Below are 20,963 nucleotides of genomic sequence, written 5' to 3' on the forward strand. Positions count from 1 at the left end.
TTTTTAAATGTGTGTATATATTTTGAAATACTTATATCACCTTCCATTATTAGAACTGAGAACATTAACAGAATTTAAAATGTCTTAGTAACTTGGTAAAGTGATAAGATCACACCAGCTGTTTGCTTTGCTAACTTTTTAGATTATCCAAAAAAAAATCTTAACATGAATCTAATAATATATTTTATTACTGCTCTTGATTTTTTTTTAAATATAAGAAAAAAAATAAGGTATTTGGAGCTTTCTATATTTGGCCAAAGGGTTCCACCCCAACCTTTAACACAAAAATAATTACTGTAAACAAATGGTCAAGAGGCCAATTATAATCTTCCAGGCATCATTTCCCCCAATATAAGCTGCAAAATGACAGCATCATTAGTCATTTTCAATTATAGTCAGTCAAAACCAGGGGTGTTTCATTTTCCCAGCTGTTTTGTTGTTAATTAACTAGATTAAGCTGTTTTATTTTTCCTCCTGAGTTTGTTCTACTGCCAACATCAACATCTTAACATTTCCAAAAACGTCTTTGGGTTTATTTATTTATTTTTTTGCCTGATAATTTAAAATATATCACTCACAACAGATGTGCATCTCAAAATTTGTATATGGTATAGCAGGTCAAGTGGTATCTTGTTGGTGGTCAGATGTTGCCCAATTAGATATTACGGTTATAACAATATTTGGATTTTATAAATCATCTATCCGGCATATGATCTCATTTACCTGGTGTAACTTTTTTTTTGGTAACATCAGAATCAATAGCAAGATAACAGATATGAGTTTGTCCCCCCAAATGAACAGATCCATTTTGACTGACTTATTTGATAAACACAATTTCCGTGTCAATGATAATAGAAGCAGTTCAGAGAAGAATCGTAGAGCATAACAGTATTAGAGAAATTTTATAATTTATTAATACATAAGTAGGAGAATTTCATTTTTTAATGCAAATTAGCTTCACAACTGAGTAAAAAGTCTTGACTATGAGAGGTTGAATAAATGGTAATCACTTATGCTTGAATATAAGGAGAGCCCCACTTTCCCTCTGAGAAGACAAACTTTATAATAAATTTTTGAGCAACTGATAGAATCATTTAGGAATGTGGATGAGATTGTCAAATGCCTAATTATATTTAATTTCTTAATTGATTAGCACTTCCATATTTGAAATCTCACATTTTATAAAATAACACACTAATTAGGAACATTGCTTTTGCCACATTTGTATTTTATGGAAAGAGTTCATTCATAGATGTATATATTCCAGGGCTCTAGAGCTTACTGTCTTCCTTCTAAGTGATTTGCAGTATGGCACTGTTTGGATCCCCGTATGGTGCCGTTAAACCTCTCTGTCCAAAGACAGCTAGGACGATAACTATAATAAAAACATTAGAATTATTTAGCTTACTGTAGCAAAGGAGAAGGCCCTCAAGAGAGACTGTGGGGCATCTCAGTTAGAGGGCATTGGCAAGAGCTGGCTGAATGATTCTAAAGAGGAATTAGGGAGGAGGAAGCCATTTTGGAGTAGATGCTTTCAAGAAATGGAGTCAATGTGGTGATCAGGTATCTAACAATTTTTATCTAGAAGGTGAAAGGATTAAAGCAGGGCAGAGCTGTCACTGTTAAAGAAGTAGCAGTGCCTCATATTCGTCATTTTTGTGGTGGCAGAGTGGCCTTGTCTCTGTCTAGTTTATTTTCTGTGACTGTTTTTTTTTTTTTTTTGCGGTACGCGGGCCTCTCACTGTTGTGGCTTTTCCCGTTGCGGAGCACAGGCTCCGGACGCACAGGCTCAGCGGCCATGGCTCACGGGCCCAGCCGCTCCGCGGCATGTGGGATCTTCCCGGACCTGGGCACGAACCCGCGTCCCCTGCATCGGCAGGCGGACTCTCAACCACTGCGCCACCAGGGAAGCCCTCTGTGACTGTTTTTTTAATGTTCACTTGCGACCATCACACCTAGCTAGCTGCCAGTTACCAGAAGGACCGTTTTTCACTTCTTCAGTGTTATCACTGGAATATTTATCCCTAACTTCGGTGCCCATTCCCAAAATATTAGGAGAGATAACCTTTTCATTTTTCTTAGATGTGAATTATTTACACCCCATCAGAATAACTTATTGTTTTGCTTTTTAAAATTATCTTTAAAAGACTTGTTTACAATGACCTTTACCACTTGTGTGAGGTTATACCCTAGGAATAATTGCTACTGGTTTATCAATTTTCTTCACTTCCTTTTTTTTTAATTAACCAATTCTGGCTGATGACTTATATAAGCATCCCAAATTCATATTTCTTGAGATTATTTCAGGCTACTGTGCAACTTTGTTGTTCAAAATAAAACAATCGAAACCCAAAAGACATTATAAGCTAGTATGAACTGACTCTTTTGTGAGGAACTATTTTGGGGAAAAGTCTCAATTTAGACCTACTCAGTAGTTCATGCTGGAACTGGACAAGCATTTTAGACTTTTGAATTTCACCCCTGGTCCTCAGTTGTATTAATTGCATTTATAGAGACAGACATGGAGACATAGATGTTTCATTTACAATATTCACATGCACGTCTGTGTATATAAAGCCACAGGTGGATTCATTTATTTATGTAGCAGATATTAATATCATGCCAAACATTTGACACAAGAGAAAAATATAAGATTTTCAAATTTTGAAATCCCAAGTTCAGGTAGTTTAGAATTATATTCCATTTTAAATTTAAAAAGGAAACCTATATTCAGAAATAATTTTTCTTGTAATTTCTGCTCTTCATAAAGAAGAAATTTCACATTCTTTGATATAATAGTCTTAACATTTAATGACTAACTCCAAGTAAATTATATACAGCGGAAAACAATGCTCGGGTGCAAATGCCCGCTATAATGAAATTAGTTTTGCCCTTTTAAAAAATGATCTCAGGGGCTTCCCTGGTGGCCCAGTGGTTGAGAATCTGCCTGCTAATGCAGGGGACACGGGTTCGAACCCTGGTCTGGGCGGATCCCACATGCCGCGGAGCGACTAGGCCCGTGAGCCACAACTACTGAGCCTGCGCATCTGGAGCCTGTGCTCCGCAACAAGGTAGGCCCGCGCACCGCGATGAAGAGTGGCCCCTGCTTGCCACAACTAGAGAAAGCCGTCGCACAGAAACGAAGACCCAAAACAGCAAAAATAAATAAATTAATTAATTTTCAAAAAAAAAGTAAAGGTCAATAGTTAAAATTAAAAAAAAAAAAATGACCTCAGAGTTCCTCCTTTTTGGTAAAACAAGTTTACTATGACTGTTGAGTTTTGAGCTCTTGTGAAGAAAGCCTGGGATCTGCAATTTGCTTAGCTATTCAAAGTTTGAAAACTCTAGAAATCTAATCAAGAGTAGGACTTGCTAACTATTATTCCTCTAATTTTATATTTAAAGATGTTGGAATTTAGACATACATTTGATTCCCTTAAATTTGGTTAAAGGTTATTAACATGATTAGTAAATTACCTCTTACAGATTTTTATGAGCACAGCTTAAAGTTTATTATGTGAAGAACGCTGCATTAGCTGCTGCAGCCAAACCTTTTTTGCTCCCCAAAGGAACTTTACAGCCTAATAGAAAAGATGAGAGAATTAAAAATCTGGGCCCATGCCAGAGAACCAAAAAGCAAAACCAAACCAAGCAAAAAAGAACTTCCATAATATATAAATAATCAATTTCAACTCTACACCAGGTACTTGAAGAAGTTGTAAGGGTGTTTTTGTGACCAGCTGAATCAAAATCTATAGCCATTTTATGTGATGTTGTTTGCTAATAATTATGAAAGATTGGGAAACATACACTTCTGAGCTTCTTGCATTTTTGACACTTTGCAGTATCCTCAGATGTTTGTGGTACATTGGGGGTTACTGCTTAATTTTTAAAATCTCTGCATCTGAAATTATATGGATATCTCATTTAACCATCTGGAAATAACAATGGGCAAGATAACATTCTAATAAATGAATAGACCATTCTAAGTTTTATGTATTAATAAAAGGGAATTGAATATATAGACATGTTATTTTCAGGATAGCCTAAACCAAATCTTCTAAGCGTTGAAATATTTTCATTTTAACTATTTTAATGAAAACTTCATTGACTGTCTTCTGTTCTGCTTCATTAAGCGGTGCATAATAGCTAACGAGCAATTTTACAGTACTTTAGAGTTCACAGAGTTCTTTTCATGTAAAATATCTCATTTAGTTTCTCCAACATAAGTATGGGTTAGGTGGTAGTGTTATATCCACGTTTCAAGGATGATGAATTTGAGAGACCTACCTGATTTGCCAGTGATCACACAACCAGTAGTAATGAGTTAGGACTGGAATCCAGGACTTCTGATTCTAAAACACAGTGTAATTTAAAGTTTTCTTAATTTGCAGGGTCATCATTATAAGCATCGATTATTGTCCTATTTCATTGTACAGTTATTGATGCCAAAAACTTGGCCTCTATGCACTGGTGCCTCCTAATTGAATCTCGGAGACAGAGTTTGGGGTGAAGTAGAAAAGATTAGCTTTATTGCTTTGCCAGGCAAAGGGGGATACAGCGGGCTCATGCCCTTCAAAACTGTGTGTCCCAACCTGGGAGAATTTGGTGAGGAGTTTTATAGCAGTGGTTCAAGGGTGGGGTTGCTGATAAGGATCTGGGTGTGTGCAGGGCCTGCATTCCTTTAATCTGGCCTCAGGGGGTCTACTGGTGAGCTTCTGCAGTTCTTGAGGTTATCAAACTGTGACCTTCTCTCTGGAATGAAGAATGCTTCATCAAGGAGTTAGCATCTTCCATTTGTTGGGGGTTTTAGTTCTGCCAAAGAGCTCAAAGATACTGTTATGTGTATCTTTTGAGGTGGAACCAGGATTCTGTCCCAAGGCTGCACTATTGTTTTTTGACTGCTCCTCCTTTGTCTTCACATCCCCTCCCTTCCCTGATTAGCAACTGTTCCAACCTGCCCTTTGGAACTCAAGTGAGGTCACAAAGGCCGAATGAAGCCTATTTCTTACAAACAAGAAATGGGGGACACAGAAAGACTTGTGTCCAGGAGCCCCGCCGGATCCTGTTCAGTTTCATCATGTGCATGGAATATGAAGTTCAGTACTGATCACTGTTGCTTCAGTTGAGACCCAGATGAAGTAATTTTCTTTTAGAAGCCAGGTTGTAAGATAAATACTTTAAATATTAGAATCTAACTCAATGCAGTGAGATGCTTACACCATGAGAAGAAAGTGAAACCTAAGCCAACTGTAGAAACAGCAAATTCCCATCTCTCCTCACCCACTCACTATGGGGCCATATGCTTATCGAGCGGAAGAGTGGGCAGATCTCAGCAGTATGTAAATCAGTCTCTAATCTCCCTCTCCCTCTCCCAGCATATATAGGTGACTTCCTATAGGTTAAATGATGTGTGATGAGACTTCACCACCTGCTGCACTCTTATCCCTTCAATAAATGACCAAGATCATGACATTTTCTAGTTGTCTACTTTTACATTTATTGTCTCTTCCCTATTATCTATTGCTCTTTTGCATAGATATATATATTCATTCACTAACCTTTGATAATATTTAATTCTCAGTGTTTAGCTTGATGTCAGAATGGAAAAATATCTTCTGCATGTCATGAGTTTCAGCGATGGTTTTCCTTACTGATCAGAGGCATTTTTTGTTTGCTTTTGGATTCAAGGCTTATGTTTTAATAAGTGAAAAGAGTTATATTCATTGATGTGATAGTAAATGTTTAACAGCATTCACTCTGGGAGAAGAAATTAAAAGCCCTGATTTGACATGATCTCAGACACAATAGAATAAATAACCTTAAGAGCATAGATGATAGTTAAAATAGGAAGTGATGACTTTTTAGTATTTATTCCCTTGGCAGCTTTTCTTAAGTGGGATTCCTCAAGAAAATTAAGTCCTATAGAAAATGATTTAAGGACCTATTTTTTTTTTTTAAAGAAGATGTTGGGGGTAGGAGTCTATTAATTAATTTATTTATTTTTGCTGTGTTGGTCTTCGTTTCTGTGCGAGGGCTTTCTCTAGTTGTGGCAAGCGGGGGCCACTCTTCATCGCGGTGCGCGGGCCTCTCAGTGTCGCGGCCTCTCTTGTTGCGGAGCACGGGCTCCAGACGCGCAGGCTCAGTAGTTGTGGCTCACGGGCCTAGTTGTTCCGCGGCATGTGGGATCCTCCCAGACCAGGGCTCGAACCCGTGTCCCCTGCATTAGCAGGCAGATTCTCAACCACTGCGCCACCAGAGAAGCCCCCTGTTTTCTTATTTTTGTCAAGGATGGTACATATCTAGTCCATTGTAGATGCTTAGGTAACTTATTACCTATAACGGACACCTTAGGCCTTGGTCCTGGGCAATCAGCATCAGCATCAACTGTACAATTGTTAGAAGTGTAAATTCTTGGGCCCCACTCAAGACCTGTTCAATCTAGAGCTCTGGGGCTGAAAGCCAGCAATCAGTGGCTTAACAAGACCTCCAGGTGATTCTGACGGTCCCAAAGTATGCGAACCACTGCTCCAGGGTATTAGGATAAACTCTCCCCCCAATCCATTGAGAAAGTTTGCCCTACGACCTCTGAGTCCTCTGCTTCCAGTTAATGGGAAAGGAAAGAATGGGTGCAGAAACCTCACTCATTTTTTAAAAGTGTCGGCCTAGAACTGACAGATATTACCTCTGCTCCCATTCTACTGGCAATAAGTAATCTTATGGTTACCCAGTGGTGCACTGGAAGCAGCTTGTATCTGCTCATGAGGGTCTATTAGCAAATTTTCAGGCATTTTGTGAGCTACTTGACATTCTCTTGGTAAAATTGGCTATAGTGGGAGTATTTACACCACAGAAATTAGAAAATACTGAAATCAGGTTTTTTCCCCCAGAGAGCCAATTGTTAACATATACCAACACATCACAGACCATATAACGGGCTTGGCTGACTCTACTGGGAGCTCTGCAGCTATAATGACCCTCAAAATGGTCCTGCTTTGAACCAAATTGGCTGAGCTTTTATACTCTCACCTTGATCAGTCCTTGAATGAGGGCTACCCTGGAAAGGGAATGCCCTGGGGCAAGGCAGATCTCTTCAGCTGAGACAGTCCCTAAAGGGACTGACTACTGAAGGATGTCTACTGAAATCTTCTTCACCATTTGGGACAAGAGTCCTTCCTTAAAGTAGACTCTGAGAGGCTTATCCCCATGTGTACCACAGCCCCTCTCTCCAAGACTTGCTAATAGGATTGATCTGGGGTGAGTGAGGGCAGTAAGATATTTTTAATGTTCTCTGGAAAATTCTTGTGTGCAGCCACATTAGATACATTTTAGAAGAGTCAAGCCAGTTGCTGAGATGACACTGTTGTTTTGTTTATTTGTGTCGCTTTCAGTAATGTTTGCGCTCTACTTCCTTTCAGTGAAATTGCATCTGGAGCAACAGCCTGTACGCAGCAAACAATTGATAAAAATTTGTAGTGTGGTTGGCTAAAATAATTAAAATACCTTTGAAAGGAATTCCACCCAGAAAATTTACTTTAGAAATAAAATACTATAGACATACAGTAATGTATTCACAAAATAAATTAATAACTTCATGAATTAAGTTACTTCAAGATGTTAATCAAATAAATAATGTGTGCTTTTCTATTAAAGAGGAAGTTAGAAGATCTGAGCTCAGAGTGGAAGGTGGTAACCCATTTACTTCAAGAGCTGAGGACAAAGTGGCCTGGCCCTACCCCTGGACTCACCACTACTGGAGCTTGTAAGTATGCTGGATCACATTCTCTGTGGCTGTAAACACTTGCTCAAAAGCACAACAGTGAGATGATCCCTGGGTAAAAGGGGAAATGTGTTGCAATTCTGAAAATAGGAATAAACTTGTATTATTTACTCTGCAAAATGTCTTAGAGTAGGTTCCTTAGAAATAGACTGATTCAAAGTATGGAATGACAAAGGTATATTGGGGTGTGTTCTCCAGGGATGCACCTACAATGAAGAAAGGTCCATGGCAGCGACAGCAGAAGAGGCTGAAGGGTGATTTGACTGCAGCAGAGGCCTCAGCCAATTCCACAGGAGCCTTAGAGCTGGGCTGGCTCTGCAGAGCTGTCCTGAATTGCAGGAGAAGGCCTGGCCTTTGTATTCCTGAACTAGGCAGTCGTTGCCCAGGGGCTGCCCGCTGGGAGGAAAGGGAGATCTTAGAAGATTCTTCTGGGGCCAAAGGCAATTCTAAGTAAGGAATACCATCAACAACCAGTACTCCCAGTAGCAGGGATGGGTGTGTTGTCCCTGAAGAAGGAATCAGGGTAGAGCTCCAGAGTAGCCTCCAAAACTAAATATGTGAGGATTCCTTCTCAACAAATCCTATAACCTTTAGATAATCTTCTTCAAATATGCCTACACAAATTCCTGAAACCACAGAAACACACACAGTCCTAGCACTTCCCCCTTGTCCCATTTAAAAGCAGTCTTAAGAGCTCTTCCATTTTTAGTTTAAGAAAAAGAAAAATGGACCGTGACTACCACAATTAGACTTGGGAGAGGAATGTTTCTACATTTAGCTGTAGTCTTAACTTTTGTTTTTATTGCATATTTTCAGTCTATTTTATTTCACTTTCTATTCATTTGGTAGTAGAAGGTATGCATAAAATCTCATGGCAATGTTAAGGCTGGCTTTGAATCTCATGGGCAAGGAGCCAGAAAACTTCCCTGCTGTACCAATTCTATAATTAATTAAGCAGAACTAAAAAAAAATCCTTGGTTGTTTTTTTCTGTTACGGTTTTTTGCTTCCTTTTTTTTTTTTTTTTTTTTTTTTTTTTAGACACCACAATTGCTATATCAGGGTTTATATTCAACTAATTATATCAGGTTTATTTCTTTTTACAACCTGTAATTTTTGGTTCCCTCAGCACATAGGCACAGTTTGTCCCTATATAATCATTTATTGGTATTTGTTCTCTAGCTTTCTCCTGTATATTCAGCCTCAGACTCTCTAACTCTGTAACGAGATTGGGTTCTGATGATTTGTTTGTAAGTTTGTTGAACTCAACATAATTATGGGTTTATGCCCCTATTTAAGCTACTATCACGTGGTTGGAAGGTTCCAGTGGCAGGGCACAGAAATCTGTTTAACCTGTAAAGTACCTAGACGTGACAATAATATTTCTAATGCAGAATAGATTCCAAGTTCCAGTTTCAGTTTCCAGAAACATATTTAATTCATCCATTTAATAAATATTTATTGAGTAACTTCTATGTATTGAACATCATACTAGGCGCTGAGGATGCAGCATAGAATAAGTTAAGGTCCCTCCCTTCATGAAACACATATAGTTGACCCTTGAACAACATGGGTTTGGACTGTCTGGGTCCACTTATGTGCAGAATTTGTTCAATAGTAAGTCCTACAGCACTACATGATCCACAGTTGGTTGAATCTGTGCATGTGGACGTGGATACAGAGAGCAGACTGTAAGTTATCCATGGATTTTCGACTGCAGTAAGTCAGCGGCGCTAACCTCAGTGTTGATCAGGGGTCAACTGTACTCTGATTGGAAGAGAAAGATGATGAGCTAATAAAGAACAAAACACATACTATCTCGATATTGTTCAGAGTTGTATAGTCCACAGATTGATATCAAATGGACACTTGTTAGAAATGCAGAATCTCAGGCCTCACCTCAGACCCAGTGCACCAGAACCTGCATTTTAATAAGATCCCTAGGTGGTTCGTTTGCACACTGAAGTTTGAGAAGCACAGTTATGGAGAACAAGAAAGCAGGGTAAGAGGAAAAGTGAGTGGGAATGAAGACATGATTGTCTGCAGTTGGGTCAGTGAAGCTTTTCTATTAAGAGAATGCTTAAGAACATGAGAAAGTTGGTGGAAGTCAGGAAGTAAGCCTGGATGTATATATCAAGGGGAGACCGTTCCAGGCAGAGAGGGAACAATCAGAGCAAAGGCCTTGATGTGGAGCAAGATGCGGGAATAGCAAGGAGACCAGTGAGGCCAGAGCAGAGCGAGAGGGGACACATGGCCAAAGCAGAGGGAAACTACATCTTTCATCTCTCCTCCCCTACTTCCTTCTCCCCCGACTAACAGTCTGATCTGCCTTACTACTCCTTCCCTTCCCCCACTTCCTCCACATTGCCACCAGTAGGGAGAGTCTGAGAATGCCCTCAGCTCCAAGCCACTGGTGATAGCTGGTGGAGTTGGGGCCAGAGCTGGAGAAGAACTGAGGGAAAGAGGAACTTTCTCAAAAGCAAGGCCTTTCATTCCTTATAGCAAACTGACAAAGAGCTGGGCATAAAGTAAAAATGTTAAACGCACAAATGTTAAATACAAGTGAGTCAGGTCCAGAGCTGGGCACCAAAATGTTACTAAACTCAGGTCTGGCTGCTCGCCACTTGAAAATCAATACCCGAAAGGCAGTTGTTGGTGGAAAGGAAAGTTGCTTTTAATCAGAAAGCCAGTAATCTGGGGAGAAGGTGGACTCATGTCCCCAAAAAGCAACGCTGAAGATTCTGCTCGGCCATGAAAGTTTTAAAGGGAAAAGGGGAAGTAATCTCAGTTAATAATTGGGATGGGGGTCAGAATCATTGATTGCCATCCCCCACTGCATGCAGGCTTGTCGACTTCTTGTGATCTTTCTTTAGATGTTATCTTGTTCACACAGTTTGTTCACGAGATTGCTGAAAGGGAAGCTAGGGAAGAGATCTGGTCATCCGTTAATTACTTATTCTTCATTTCTACTTCTTTGATCTATGGAGAGAACGAACAGGTTAGGCAAGGTAGTGTGTGATCAAAAGATTTGGAAGGTGTGCTAGGGCCAGGGGTGAGTAGAGCATGACGGTGCCTGGTTTAAAGTTAGTGACAAGACACAAGGCACCTCCTGCAGAGAACTCTTTCCTGCAAAGTGCTCTTTCCTGCCAAAAGCTGCGTATAAAATCAAACATTCTTTTTTTCTTTAACATGGTGGTTTAAACATCAGAACTGATTTAAGAATGTTTAACTTTCTGGAAGTCAGGAATATAATCTGAAATAAATACAATATAAAAAGGGAAAATATAATTTGTAATACAGCTCTGATACGTGATTATTATTTCATACACTATATTGTAATACAGTATAACTTATCATTCATTGTAGTAAGTTTTTTTCCGTTGCACTCCTACTGTTGTGCGAGCTGCTTTTACATATACGTCTTTATCCTCAAAATAATTGCCAAGTGTATGTGGTTATACACAGTATTTTTAAGGTAAGGATCTCAAGGCTTGGAGGGAAAATAGTTAGATGAAGGCTACACAGCTGGGAGGAAAAAGAGCCAGGATTATAATCCAAGTGTGTCAGGCTCCAAAGCCCGTGTTTTGTTTTGTTTTGCTGTGCCTTGCACTATCTCTCTGTCCAAGAACCTAATGGAAATTCTAGATATGAAGGCAGCTAGCCAACAGTTAATGTTATTTAACTCAGTCTTAGATGTATGGGGAGTAAAAGTGAAATATGTTTCTCTGTCTTTTTCACTTAAGGAGTAGAAAAAATCAGTTTATTCTATTTGAATTTCTTAGAACCATAGAACTCTGAACCTAGAATAATCATTGAAAGTATCTAGTTGAATATATTTCTTCTGTATGTGCGGAAACTGAGGCCCAAGGGGCCTTTTTAAAAATACTAAACCAAGCTCCTTTATTACTGCTTACTTACATTATGTCATGTGATGAGGTGGTTCTGCCTGAGTTGTATAAATTATTTCAATTAGCAGGACAAATAGGCATGCTGGAAAGAAACTTTTTGCAGTTGTTGCTTAGATACCTAAGTGTATCAGTTTCCTATCTCTGCATAAAAACACCCCAAATGTAATGTCTTAAAACAAGTGTTATTACTTGCTCATGATTTTGTGGGTCTGCAGTTGGGCTGTGAGCAACTTAATAGGTATTCTGAAGGTCTTACTAGGGGTCATTCATGTACATGCAGTTATCTGGCAACTCAACAGGAGCTAGATGGATTCACTCAAATATCTGACAGCTGGCTGTTGGCTGGAGAACCTTGGTACTTCACAAGGCCTGTCATCCTCCAGTAGGCTGGACTGGGCTTCATTATATGGCATTCTCAGGGCATTGTTTCAAGAGGATGAGGGTGAAAGCTACAAGATGTCTTGACGCCTAGACTCTGTAATTCATACATCACTTCTGCTACATTCCATTGGTCGAGACAAGTTTTCAGTCCAGCCCACATTCAAGGGGCAGAGAAATAGATCTCCCCTTTTGAAGGGAGGAGCTGCAATGTCACCACAAAGGGATGGGCACACAGGGATGGGAGGCTTTCTTGTGGCCATCTTAACACCCAAACCACTACATTGAAGAAAAAGGGGGAAAGCAGAGATCAAAGTGTCGGTCTATATGCAGTGTCCTATGTCAGTGACTCTCAGACTTTACCATCATCAAAATCACCCATTTCTTATTAAAGCACAGATGGTGGGGCTTCATTTCCAAAGTTCCTGATTCAGTAGATCTGGGGTGACGCTTGAGAATTTGCATCTATAAAAGGTCCCCATATGGTGCTGATGCTGCTGGTCCTGGGACTGCACTTTAAGAACTACTGCCATAGGCCTATGGTGAGTGGGGAGGGAGTTCATCCCTGCTTCCTGCGAGCAACCTAGTGCGGAACCTGAGTGAGAGCCAGTGCTGTGGATGCCAAAGGGACCTCCACGTTATTTCAGGACCACCCGCCCCGGGACTTTGTAGCTTGGGAGTTCAAGTAGATGTACAGCACGCCTAGGCAGTATTTGCCTAGCAGAGCAGCTTAGAGACCTGTGGGGAGAATAGCCGTGCTTATACGAAGCTCCCCTGGAGACTCTGATAAAGGTTTAGGTAGGCAGGACTTTGAATCAAACTGAAAGGCCTGCTTGGCAGATGGAGGCAAAGAGCCAACAAATCTGGTTGTAAATGTCAATGTGAATCCTTTCTTATCCACAAGCTGCTGGGTCTGGGAACATTCACATACCACAATACCCGATTTAGCATTTCCGAAAGAAAATGCATATAGAACATGCTTCATGTGAAGACTCCAAATCAGGGTATTGGAGTGCTTCAAATTTCCCAGGGTAATAACTGTGAAATGAATGACCATTGTATAAATAGACACATAGAAGTGCCAGTTAATAGAGGTTTCTAATTGATTAAACACTGGTAAAACCATCTCTTCCTGTAATTAATTTTGAAGAGAGCAAGTCTCAAGTGTAATTAGGAAAATGCTGCACTGGAGGTCAAGAAGCCTAAATTCTAATCTCAGCTGTGCTGCCAACTAGATAAGGGATCGACACACTCTTTTTGTAAAGAGCCAGATAGTAAATATTTTCAGCTTTGTGGGTCATGGGATCAACTTTGTCAGTGTATACTAAAAGCAGCCAAACCATAGACAATATGTAAATAAACAGGCACGGCTGGGTTCCAATACCACTTTATTTACAGAAACCAGAAGGGGGCAGGTGGGAAGAAATTTGGCCCTTAGTGGCCTACCCATATCCCCTCAGCACTAGTCCTTCTTGTAAACCCTGAGGCTTCTAAATGCAAGCACCTGGGACTCTGCCCAGGCACTTTCTCTTGCCATAGGAGCAGCTCACTCACTTGCAGAGCACGTTGGAAGTGCTGGGAAGGAGGCATCCCTAGAACAGTACTCACCCACTGATGGATAGAAGTTGATGCGTAAATACTGTGCCCTCTTTATTCCTTGAGTAGGACAACTCCAGGGCGTGGTTCATACCAGACGTCTCCAGGGGGTTGAACCACAGTTGACCACAGTGATAACCTGTTTATTGGCATACCCTGTAGGGACTTCCTTCCCATTCCTATTCATCTCCTTACTCTTCCACCACAGCTTTCTGGTATCATCTACCAATTAAACTACTTGTAATTAAATCCTTGTCTTAGAGCCTACTTCTGCGTGAACCTAAATTAATACAAAAGGTCTCAGAATTTACTGCCATGGTTTTACCTTTTAAATGAGTTTTGTTCTGATTCCCATTTTGTAGATGAGAAGACCAAGGGACAGAAAAGAGTAAAAATTTGTCCAAAGTTACAAAGCTAGTAAGTGGCAGAGTGGGTATTCAAAGTTTCATCTCTGTGATGCCAAAGCATATGCTGTTAATCGGAACACTATATCTCAAGCAGTGATTTATTTATCTCTATCTGAATTTTTGAAGGCTATACTTAAGTACCAAACACATATAAAATTATTTATACATTTATTAGTCAAACTTCACTTGCCTCTCTAGAGTTTAATAAAGCATCCCAAGGCTATTTCAGTAATACTTTAAATATCTAGGCAGTTTGAGAAAAACATGAGGTTAATTGGAGCTTAAATATAATCTTGGCATACTATTTATTTGTTTGATTTAAATTGTGAGAAAACAATTCATTTATTGTGAAAACGGCCTTCGTTTATCTGTAATGGTCATGAGAGAAGAAGGAAGGAAGCTGTCAATTAGTTCTCACATTCTTACTCCTCCTTTGGGTCCCCATCCTTCTCAGAAACACAAGGAGGAGGGCCCCCCCTACCCCTTCCTGTTTTAGCTAGGTTTCCAACTGTTAATTCTGCTTCCGCTGAACCCTTAGGATAAGGCACATCAGTTTCAGCCAAGTCTTTCTCCGTCTCGTTAACAGCTGACTACTTTACTGAAAACACCTAGAACAAGGCTATACCATCATTGGTTTTATAATTAAAACCTCTAAACCTTAAAAACTTCCTGAAAGTCTAAGACACTAGGCGTAAGATTTTATATCAGAAAGTGAGGTCCCCTAATCAATTATGACAACAGGATAAGAAATGAAGGTTTGACCCTCCCCAAGAGAGTTCAAAGCCCTGAGGAACTACAGAGAGCCTCCAGCTCTTGGCAGCAATAAACTAACTAATTAATTAATTAACTAACTCATATTTGTATACATCAGTGAGGTGAGGGTGCTTGAAATATAATGAGATATGGTACACTATGCAAAGGAAAGTGACAGCAGTAAACCCTGGCTGGGGAGGCCCCAGTATTGGTCACATTGATCAGAAGGAAGTCTTTGGATGTAGGCCGTGGGAGTCTTTGGTCTTGGGCCAGGTTCTTCAACAATGTTCCCTGGTTCACAGGGAGGATATAACAGTGGTGTCATTGTTAATATCCAAGAAAGTGATAGACTGTGAAAACTAGAGTATTTAGATGTTAATATCCATTTTGTGATGATGAAGTTCCCTTTGTTCTTCCTCTCTTAACCTTTTGGCAGTTTTATTACTTGGTTACCATCTCCGTTTAGGGCTGAGCTTTGGGGTCTGAACTGGCAAAGGAAGAGAAGTTCCAGTCCATCATTTCTAATGCTTGTTGGAAGCATTCCTGGAAGTTTCAGTGTGTGTGTGTGTGTGTGTGTGTGTGTGTGTGTGTGTGTGTGTGTGTGTGTGTAGGAGGAGAATAACATCAGTGGTTGAATAAAGTATTCTGATCATTGGAGATCTTTCAATTACCCATACCCAGCATTTTAACAGAAATAAAGGGTTTATTGCAGTAAAATTACCTTAGCCTTCTTATTTAACTCCTTCTAAAAAAGGACCTTTGCTGGAAATCACTATAGAATATACCATAATGTTGAATTTCTTCTCAAGCTCTTATCAAGGAGAAATTAGAACTGTTTAAACATATTCATGAGAATAGGTACCCCACAGCCCACAAAAGTAAGGCTTCTCCATATATTCCTAATATTTTCCAAAATTTCACTTAATCATTTTGAAATTGAATATAACTTAACCCTCAAAGAAAGAAGATTCCAAAAGGAAATTGTAGCAGTTTGCACTTAAATTGTAGATTCTAAGATTGTGATCTGAAAGGCCTTTGAGAGGTCATTCATTCTTCTCCACTATCTTCACGAAAAACTCTTTCTCTCTCTCAGAAGCAATCTTAAGGTTAACTGCATACTCCTTTTAAAAACCAAGAGTAGGTGGCGTTCCACCACTGCTGATATACTTAAAACCATCTTTCAACTGCCTAACCCAAGTTCCAGTTACTGTCTAAATTACTTTTTGAGTAGGAAAAGTACATTTAGACATTCTTCTTTGTACATTTAGAGATTCTTTAGACATCTCCCTTCAAACTTTCCTTTTCTGGCACAGATCAGGTGAGTGCCCATGGCCTATGAATAAAAAAGCTGTCTCAAATGTTTAAAACATCTCAGTTTCTCCAGTGTTTAAACATCTCTGTGTCCCCGCTTCTAACCTCCCAGGTGTGTTTTCCATACTTTTCTCTGTTGTGGGCTTCAGAATTGGACCCAGTTCCATAATTACCATTCTACTCATGACTCAGTCACCTCACAAAGTCTGCATACCCTTTTCCTACCTTTATACGATACTATCGTTCTGCTTGCAGTAATGTTCTACTGGCTTGTACTAAATTGGACGACTATTTCAGGACCTGGTATTTTTTTTTTTTGGCCGCATTTTAGCTTAGCCAGTCATGTCCTTCTGTATTGGAACATCCAAAAAAGGTTTTCTTTGTGATACAAAGTATCTTTAAATTGACTCACATGATTTTATCATCAGCATTTATACATACTCATGTTTTCCTCATCCTAGGACTATTCTACTTCAACCATACATACTCCTCCAGGTATTGCCAAATCTCTCTCCTCTCATTCATGGCCACTCCTTTAGAAAGAGTCATCCACATTCCTCCCTCTGTTTTTCCCCCCGCTGCAGCCTGGCTGTGTTACCAACCGAACTTGGGTCCACTCGGCCAACATGCCCCAAAGCCAGCCTACTGACACTGGGTTGTCGTGAAGGAAAGTACAGTGTTTATTGCAGGGTGCCAAGCAATGCTCAAAAGACCCAAACTCCCTGATGGCTTTTAGGCAAGGGTTTTTAAACACACTGTTAGAGGAATAGTGTCATATGCCTCATCAACTCATGGACCTTCTTCTGATTGGTTGGTGGTGAGGTAACAAGGTGATGTTTTGAGAATCTCAGTCATCAACTTTCTAGTTCCAACCAGTCCAGGGTCTACGTGCTTGTGGGCAGCATGGAGTCACTGTGTAGTCACCATGCTCCACCAGCGGGGGTCTTAGTTTCTGCAGAACAACTCAAAGATATGCATCACATTGTTACGTATGTTCCTTCAGGAGGAACTAGGAGTCCTGTGACTCTATTGGTTTTTTTAATCATCAACTGCTTGCGTCTACTCTTTGCAACTTGGGAAGGCCTAGGAGACTAAAGCCTTTTTTCCACAAACAGGCAACGGAGGACACAGAGAGGCTTTTGTACCTGGGAAGGCCTCTCCGGGTCCTGCTTGGTTTCAGTCCCCTCTTTTCTTTGCTGCTCCTCAATCCTGAGGGGAACAGGGGTGGGACAAGAAAGGGAATACAGTTTTGGATAGAAAAGTTAATCGTAAACGCGGTAGAGGAACTCGGTTTCAGGGGGACTCGGTTTCAGCTGTGTCCCTCCATCAGTCCACTGAAAGTGTCCTAAGGCCAGAAATGACCTCTATGTTAAAATACCATTTCAATCCTCATCTTTCTTAATCTCTTAGCAGCATTTAATGCAGTTGGCCCTTCCTAGTTTGGAACATTTCTTCTCTCCTTTCACATACATAACACGACCCTCTTTTTCCTCTCACCTCCCTGGCCGCTCTTTCTCATCTCCCTGGCTCGCTCAACCTTCTCTCTTTGGATTCCAAATGTTTAAAGTAAGGTAGGCATACTTTTTTTTTTTTCACATTCTTTAATCTCTTGGGTAATCTCATCTACTTGTGTGGTTTTAAGTACCAACCATATACTGAAGTCTCCCACATTGTTACTTTAGATCTACACCTCTCTTTTGAGTTCTAGATCTATATACTAATTCAAAAATTATAGCAGTGGAAAAAACCAGATAAATATTCCTGTCCTCGTAGAGCTAATGTTTTTGTGGGAATAGACAATAAAGAAAATAAATACATACGATATATTTGCACGTTATGAGGTAATACTGCAAAGGGAAATAAAACAGGGAAGAGTGTAGGGAGTATGAGTGTGAAGTATAAGGGTGGAACTTACAGAGACTTCATTAAAAAGGAGAAATTTCTGTGAAGACCAGAATGTGCTCAGAATGTGAGCTAAGTGGATATCTAGGGGGAGAACCTTCTAGGCTGCAGCATTCCAGGAACGGCATTCTAACAAAGGCCATGACATGGGAGGATGACTAGAATTGGAAGAATTTCCAGTGGGGCTGGAGCACAGTGAGTGAAGGGGAGAACAGTTAAGAGATGAGATTACGTCAGGGAGAGCTTTAGAGGCCATGGGGATGATTTTGACTTTGTGTAAGATGAAGACATAAGAGAGGCTTTCGAGCCCAGCAGTGAGATGGTCTGACATATGTTTTGGCAAAAACTTTCTGGATGTGTTAAGAATAAACTGTAGGGAGAAGAGGAAGGTGGAAGCAAGAGAAGACCAGGTAGGGGATTAATGCAATAATTTAGATGAGAAATGAGGATAGTTTCATCTAGAGTAGGGGCAGTGGAAGTGATGAGAGGTGGACAGATTCAGGGTGTGTCTTAAAGCTAGAGCCAGCAGGATGTGTTGGCAGATTTGATATGGGGAATGAGAAAATGTGATGAGGTCTTTCACCTGAGCAAATTGTAAGGCTGATGTTGTCATTTACGGAATTGGGGAAAGTGGTAGGAAGTACAGGATGGTGGGAGGCAACATAAAAATCTCTGATTTGTACAAACTAAGTTACATATGCCTACTAGTTAACCAAATGGAGGTGTAGTGTAAGTAGAGGGACGTATGACCTGGAGGTTAGGAGAGAGATCCAATCTGGAGATGTAAATATGCAATTGTTAGCATAGAGCTGAGCCATGAGATCGTGCTAATTAAAGCCAAACAGTAACTATAGATAGAAAAGAGAAGATATACAAAGATTGATCCCTGGAGGACTTCAGTGGTAAGAAGTAGGGATTATAGTAATAAGTTCTGAAGTAGGAGGAAAACCAGGACAGAGAAACCTAGAAGCCAAGTGAAGGAAATTAATTAGGAGGAAGGAACTGATAAACTGTGTCCAATGCTGCCTATAAGTCTAGCAAGAAGAAGCCTGAGGATCACCCTTAGATTTAGCAAACTTGCATAGAGTGATAGGGGGATGGAATATGCTAATGAGCATGAATTCAAGAGAACCCATACATCCAAGAACTCACTCAATATATGCACTTGGATGTCCCCCAGACTCTTCAGATGCACCACATGCAAAACTGAGCTAGTGAATTTCCTCTTCCCTCTTCTCCTATCTCAGGAAATAGCAACACCATCCACGCAAGCCGGTGCCGGTAAGTGATCCTGGATGGAGACCTCCTTCTACCTCACTTTCCTCATATAATCAACCACCGAATCCCAGTGATTTTATTACTTAATTATCTTTCAAGTTATTTGATTATATCCATCTCCATCCCTTCTGCCACCATCATATTTTACCTGGATGTTTGCCTCCTAACTGATTTCATTCACCTCCCTGTAATCCATTCCCCATATACACATACTCCATAAAGAATAATCATGTAAGATGTAAACCTCATTCTATCATAATCCTGTAGTGGTGCCCCATTGCTTCTAGAATAAATCTCCAACTCATTAACATAGCCCACAAGGTCTTACACAATGGTAGCCCTACCTGCCCTTCTTGTTCCACTGTCCACCTTTTTCTTCAAAGTCCAGCCCTTCTGGCTTTCTTCAGTTCCTTTAGTGTGTCTGTTTTCTTCCTGGGCTCAGGGTTTCCACATCTACCGCTCTCACCTGGATCATCTCTCCTCTCATTCATCCTTTAGATCTCAGCTGCACAGGGTCCTTCCTTGAGCGCCTATTATACAATCTCAAAGTATACCTTTTCTTTTTCATATCCTTACCGTTATTTTGATTAATGATTTGTGTAATTATTTAACTTTCATTTGCTAATAGACTGTAAGTTCCGAAAGGATCCTATTTTATATCTTATTTATCAAAGTATGCCCTTTTGGGTATGCAGCTTTTATTCAATGACTAGCTTGTGGTAGATGTTAAACCTCATATATTTTGACCAGATAAACAGTACATTTATTTTAGAGTTGGATCAGATAAAGTCGACCTCCCATGTAATTATAATATGAGAGAGATTAAGTGGTTATATGGTTGTCCAGCTGTTTAGCAGAAGAAGCTGGACTCAAGCCCACATCTCCTGAGTTTGATCTCAGTGCTCGTCAATATTCTTACATATCTCAACTTTTATTTTTCTGCTTAGACATAGCTGACGGGTACACCTGTCCACACATTCTCAGTGGTAAATCCAATTTTTTTTTAAGACTGCTGTTTTGATCAAACAGGGATGTGCTGTGGCTTTGATGCAAATCTTGCAGCCTAAATCTCACCCCCATCTCATTCCTTAACTCTCATTCTTGACTGTGTCTTGACATATGATTTGAGAACCTCTATAGTCTAACATGCTGTATTCCTCTTAAAATTTATATTTATTTCTTCTCTCATCTTCAACATTTTAAAGAAAATATGTTTTCATCTCATTTTCCAAAGTACTTGCCAGCCTATGATGAGTTCATTAAACAGACATTCAACGTAGCTATTCTAATATTTATGCAAGATTGCTGACAGCACTAACTATACCAGTGCCTAAATTGAATTACAACCTACCATAGGAAAAAGTCAGAATTATAATACCTTCAGTTCTTGCTTCTGAGATAATTATCACAACTTCAAAAAAAATGTCCCACATTAAAAAGCAGAAGCTAAATAGCATGACACTAGAAAAGTGGTAGGCACCATTAAAATAAAATAATCAGTAGCCTCCACTCGGCGCAACTAGAGAAAGCCTGCGCAGCAACAAAGACCCAATGCAACCAAAAATAAATAAATTTATTTTTAAAATAAATAAATAAAATAATCTCCCATGTCACTTCAGTTTCCCAGGACTATTCTTTCTTCTTGAAGAAAT

At 39.9% G+C, this 20,963-nt stretch overlaps 1 protein-coding gene across 1 annotated transcript in view; it reads left to right on the forward strand.

Annotated features, from left to right (window-relative positions):
- Positions 1-20,963, forward strand: part of DMD (dystrophin) — a 1,279,715-nt gene that overhangs the window by 547,336 nt on the left and 711,416 nt on the right. The window contains exon 23 of the mRNA XM_024760455.1: positions 7,654-7,762. Coding sequence (XP_024616223.1) covers positions 7,654-7,762 — 109 coding nt within the window. The remainder of the gene's footprint in view (positions 1-7,653; positions 7,763-20,963) is intronic.

Source organism: Neophocaena asiaeorientalis, unplaced genomic scaffold (assembly GCF_003031525.2).
Source record: "Neophocaena asiaeorientalis asiaeorientalis breed wild unplaced genomic scaffold, Neophocaena_asiaeorientalis_V1.1 scaffold448, whole genome shotgun sequence".
NCBI lineage: Eukaryota > Metazoa > Chordata > Mammalia > Artiodactyla > Phocoenidae > Neophocaena > Neophocaena asiaeorientalis.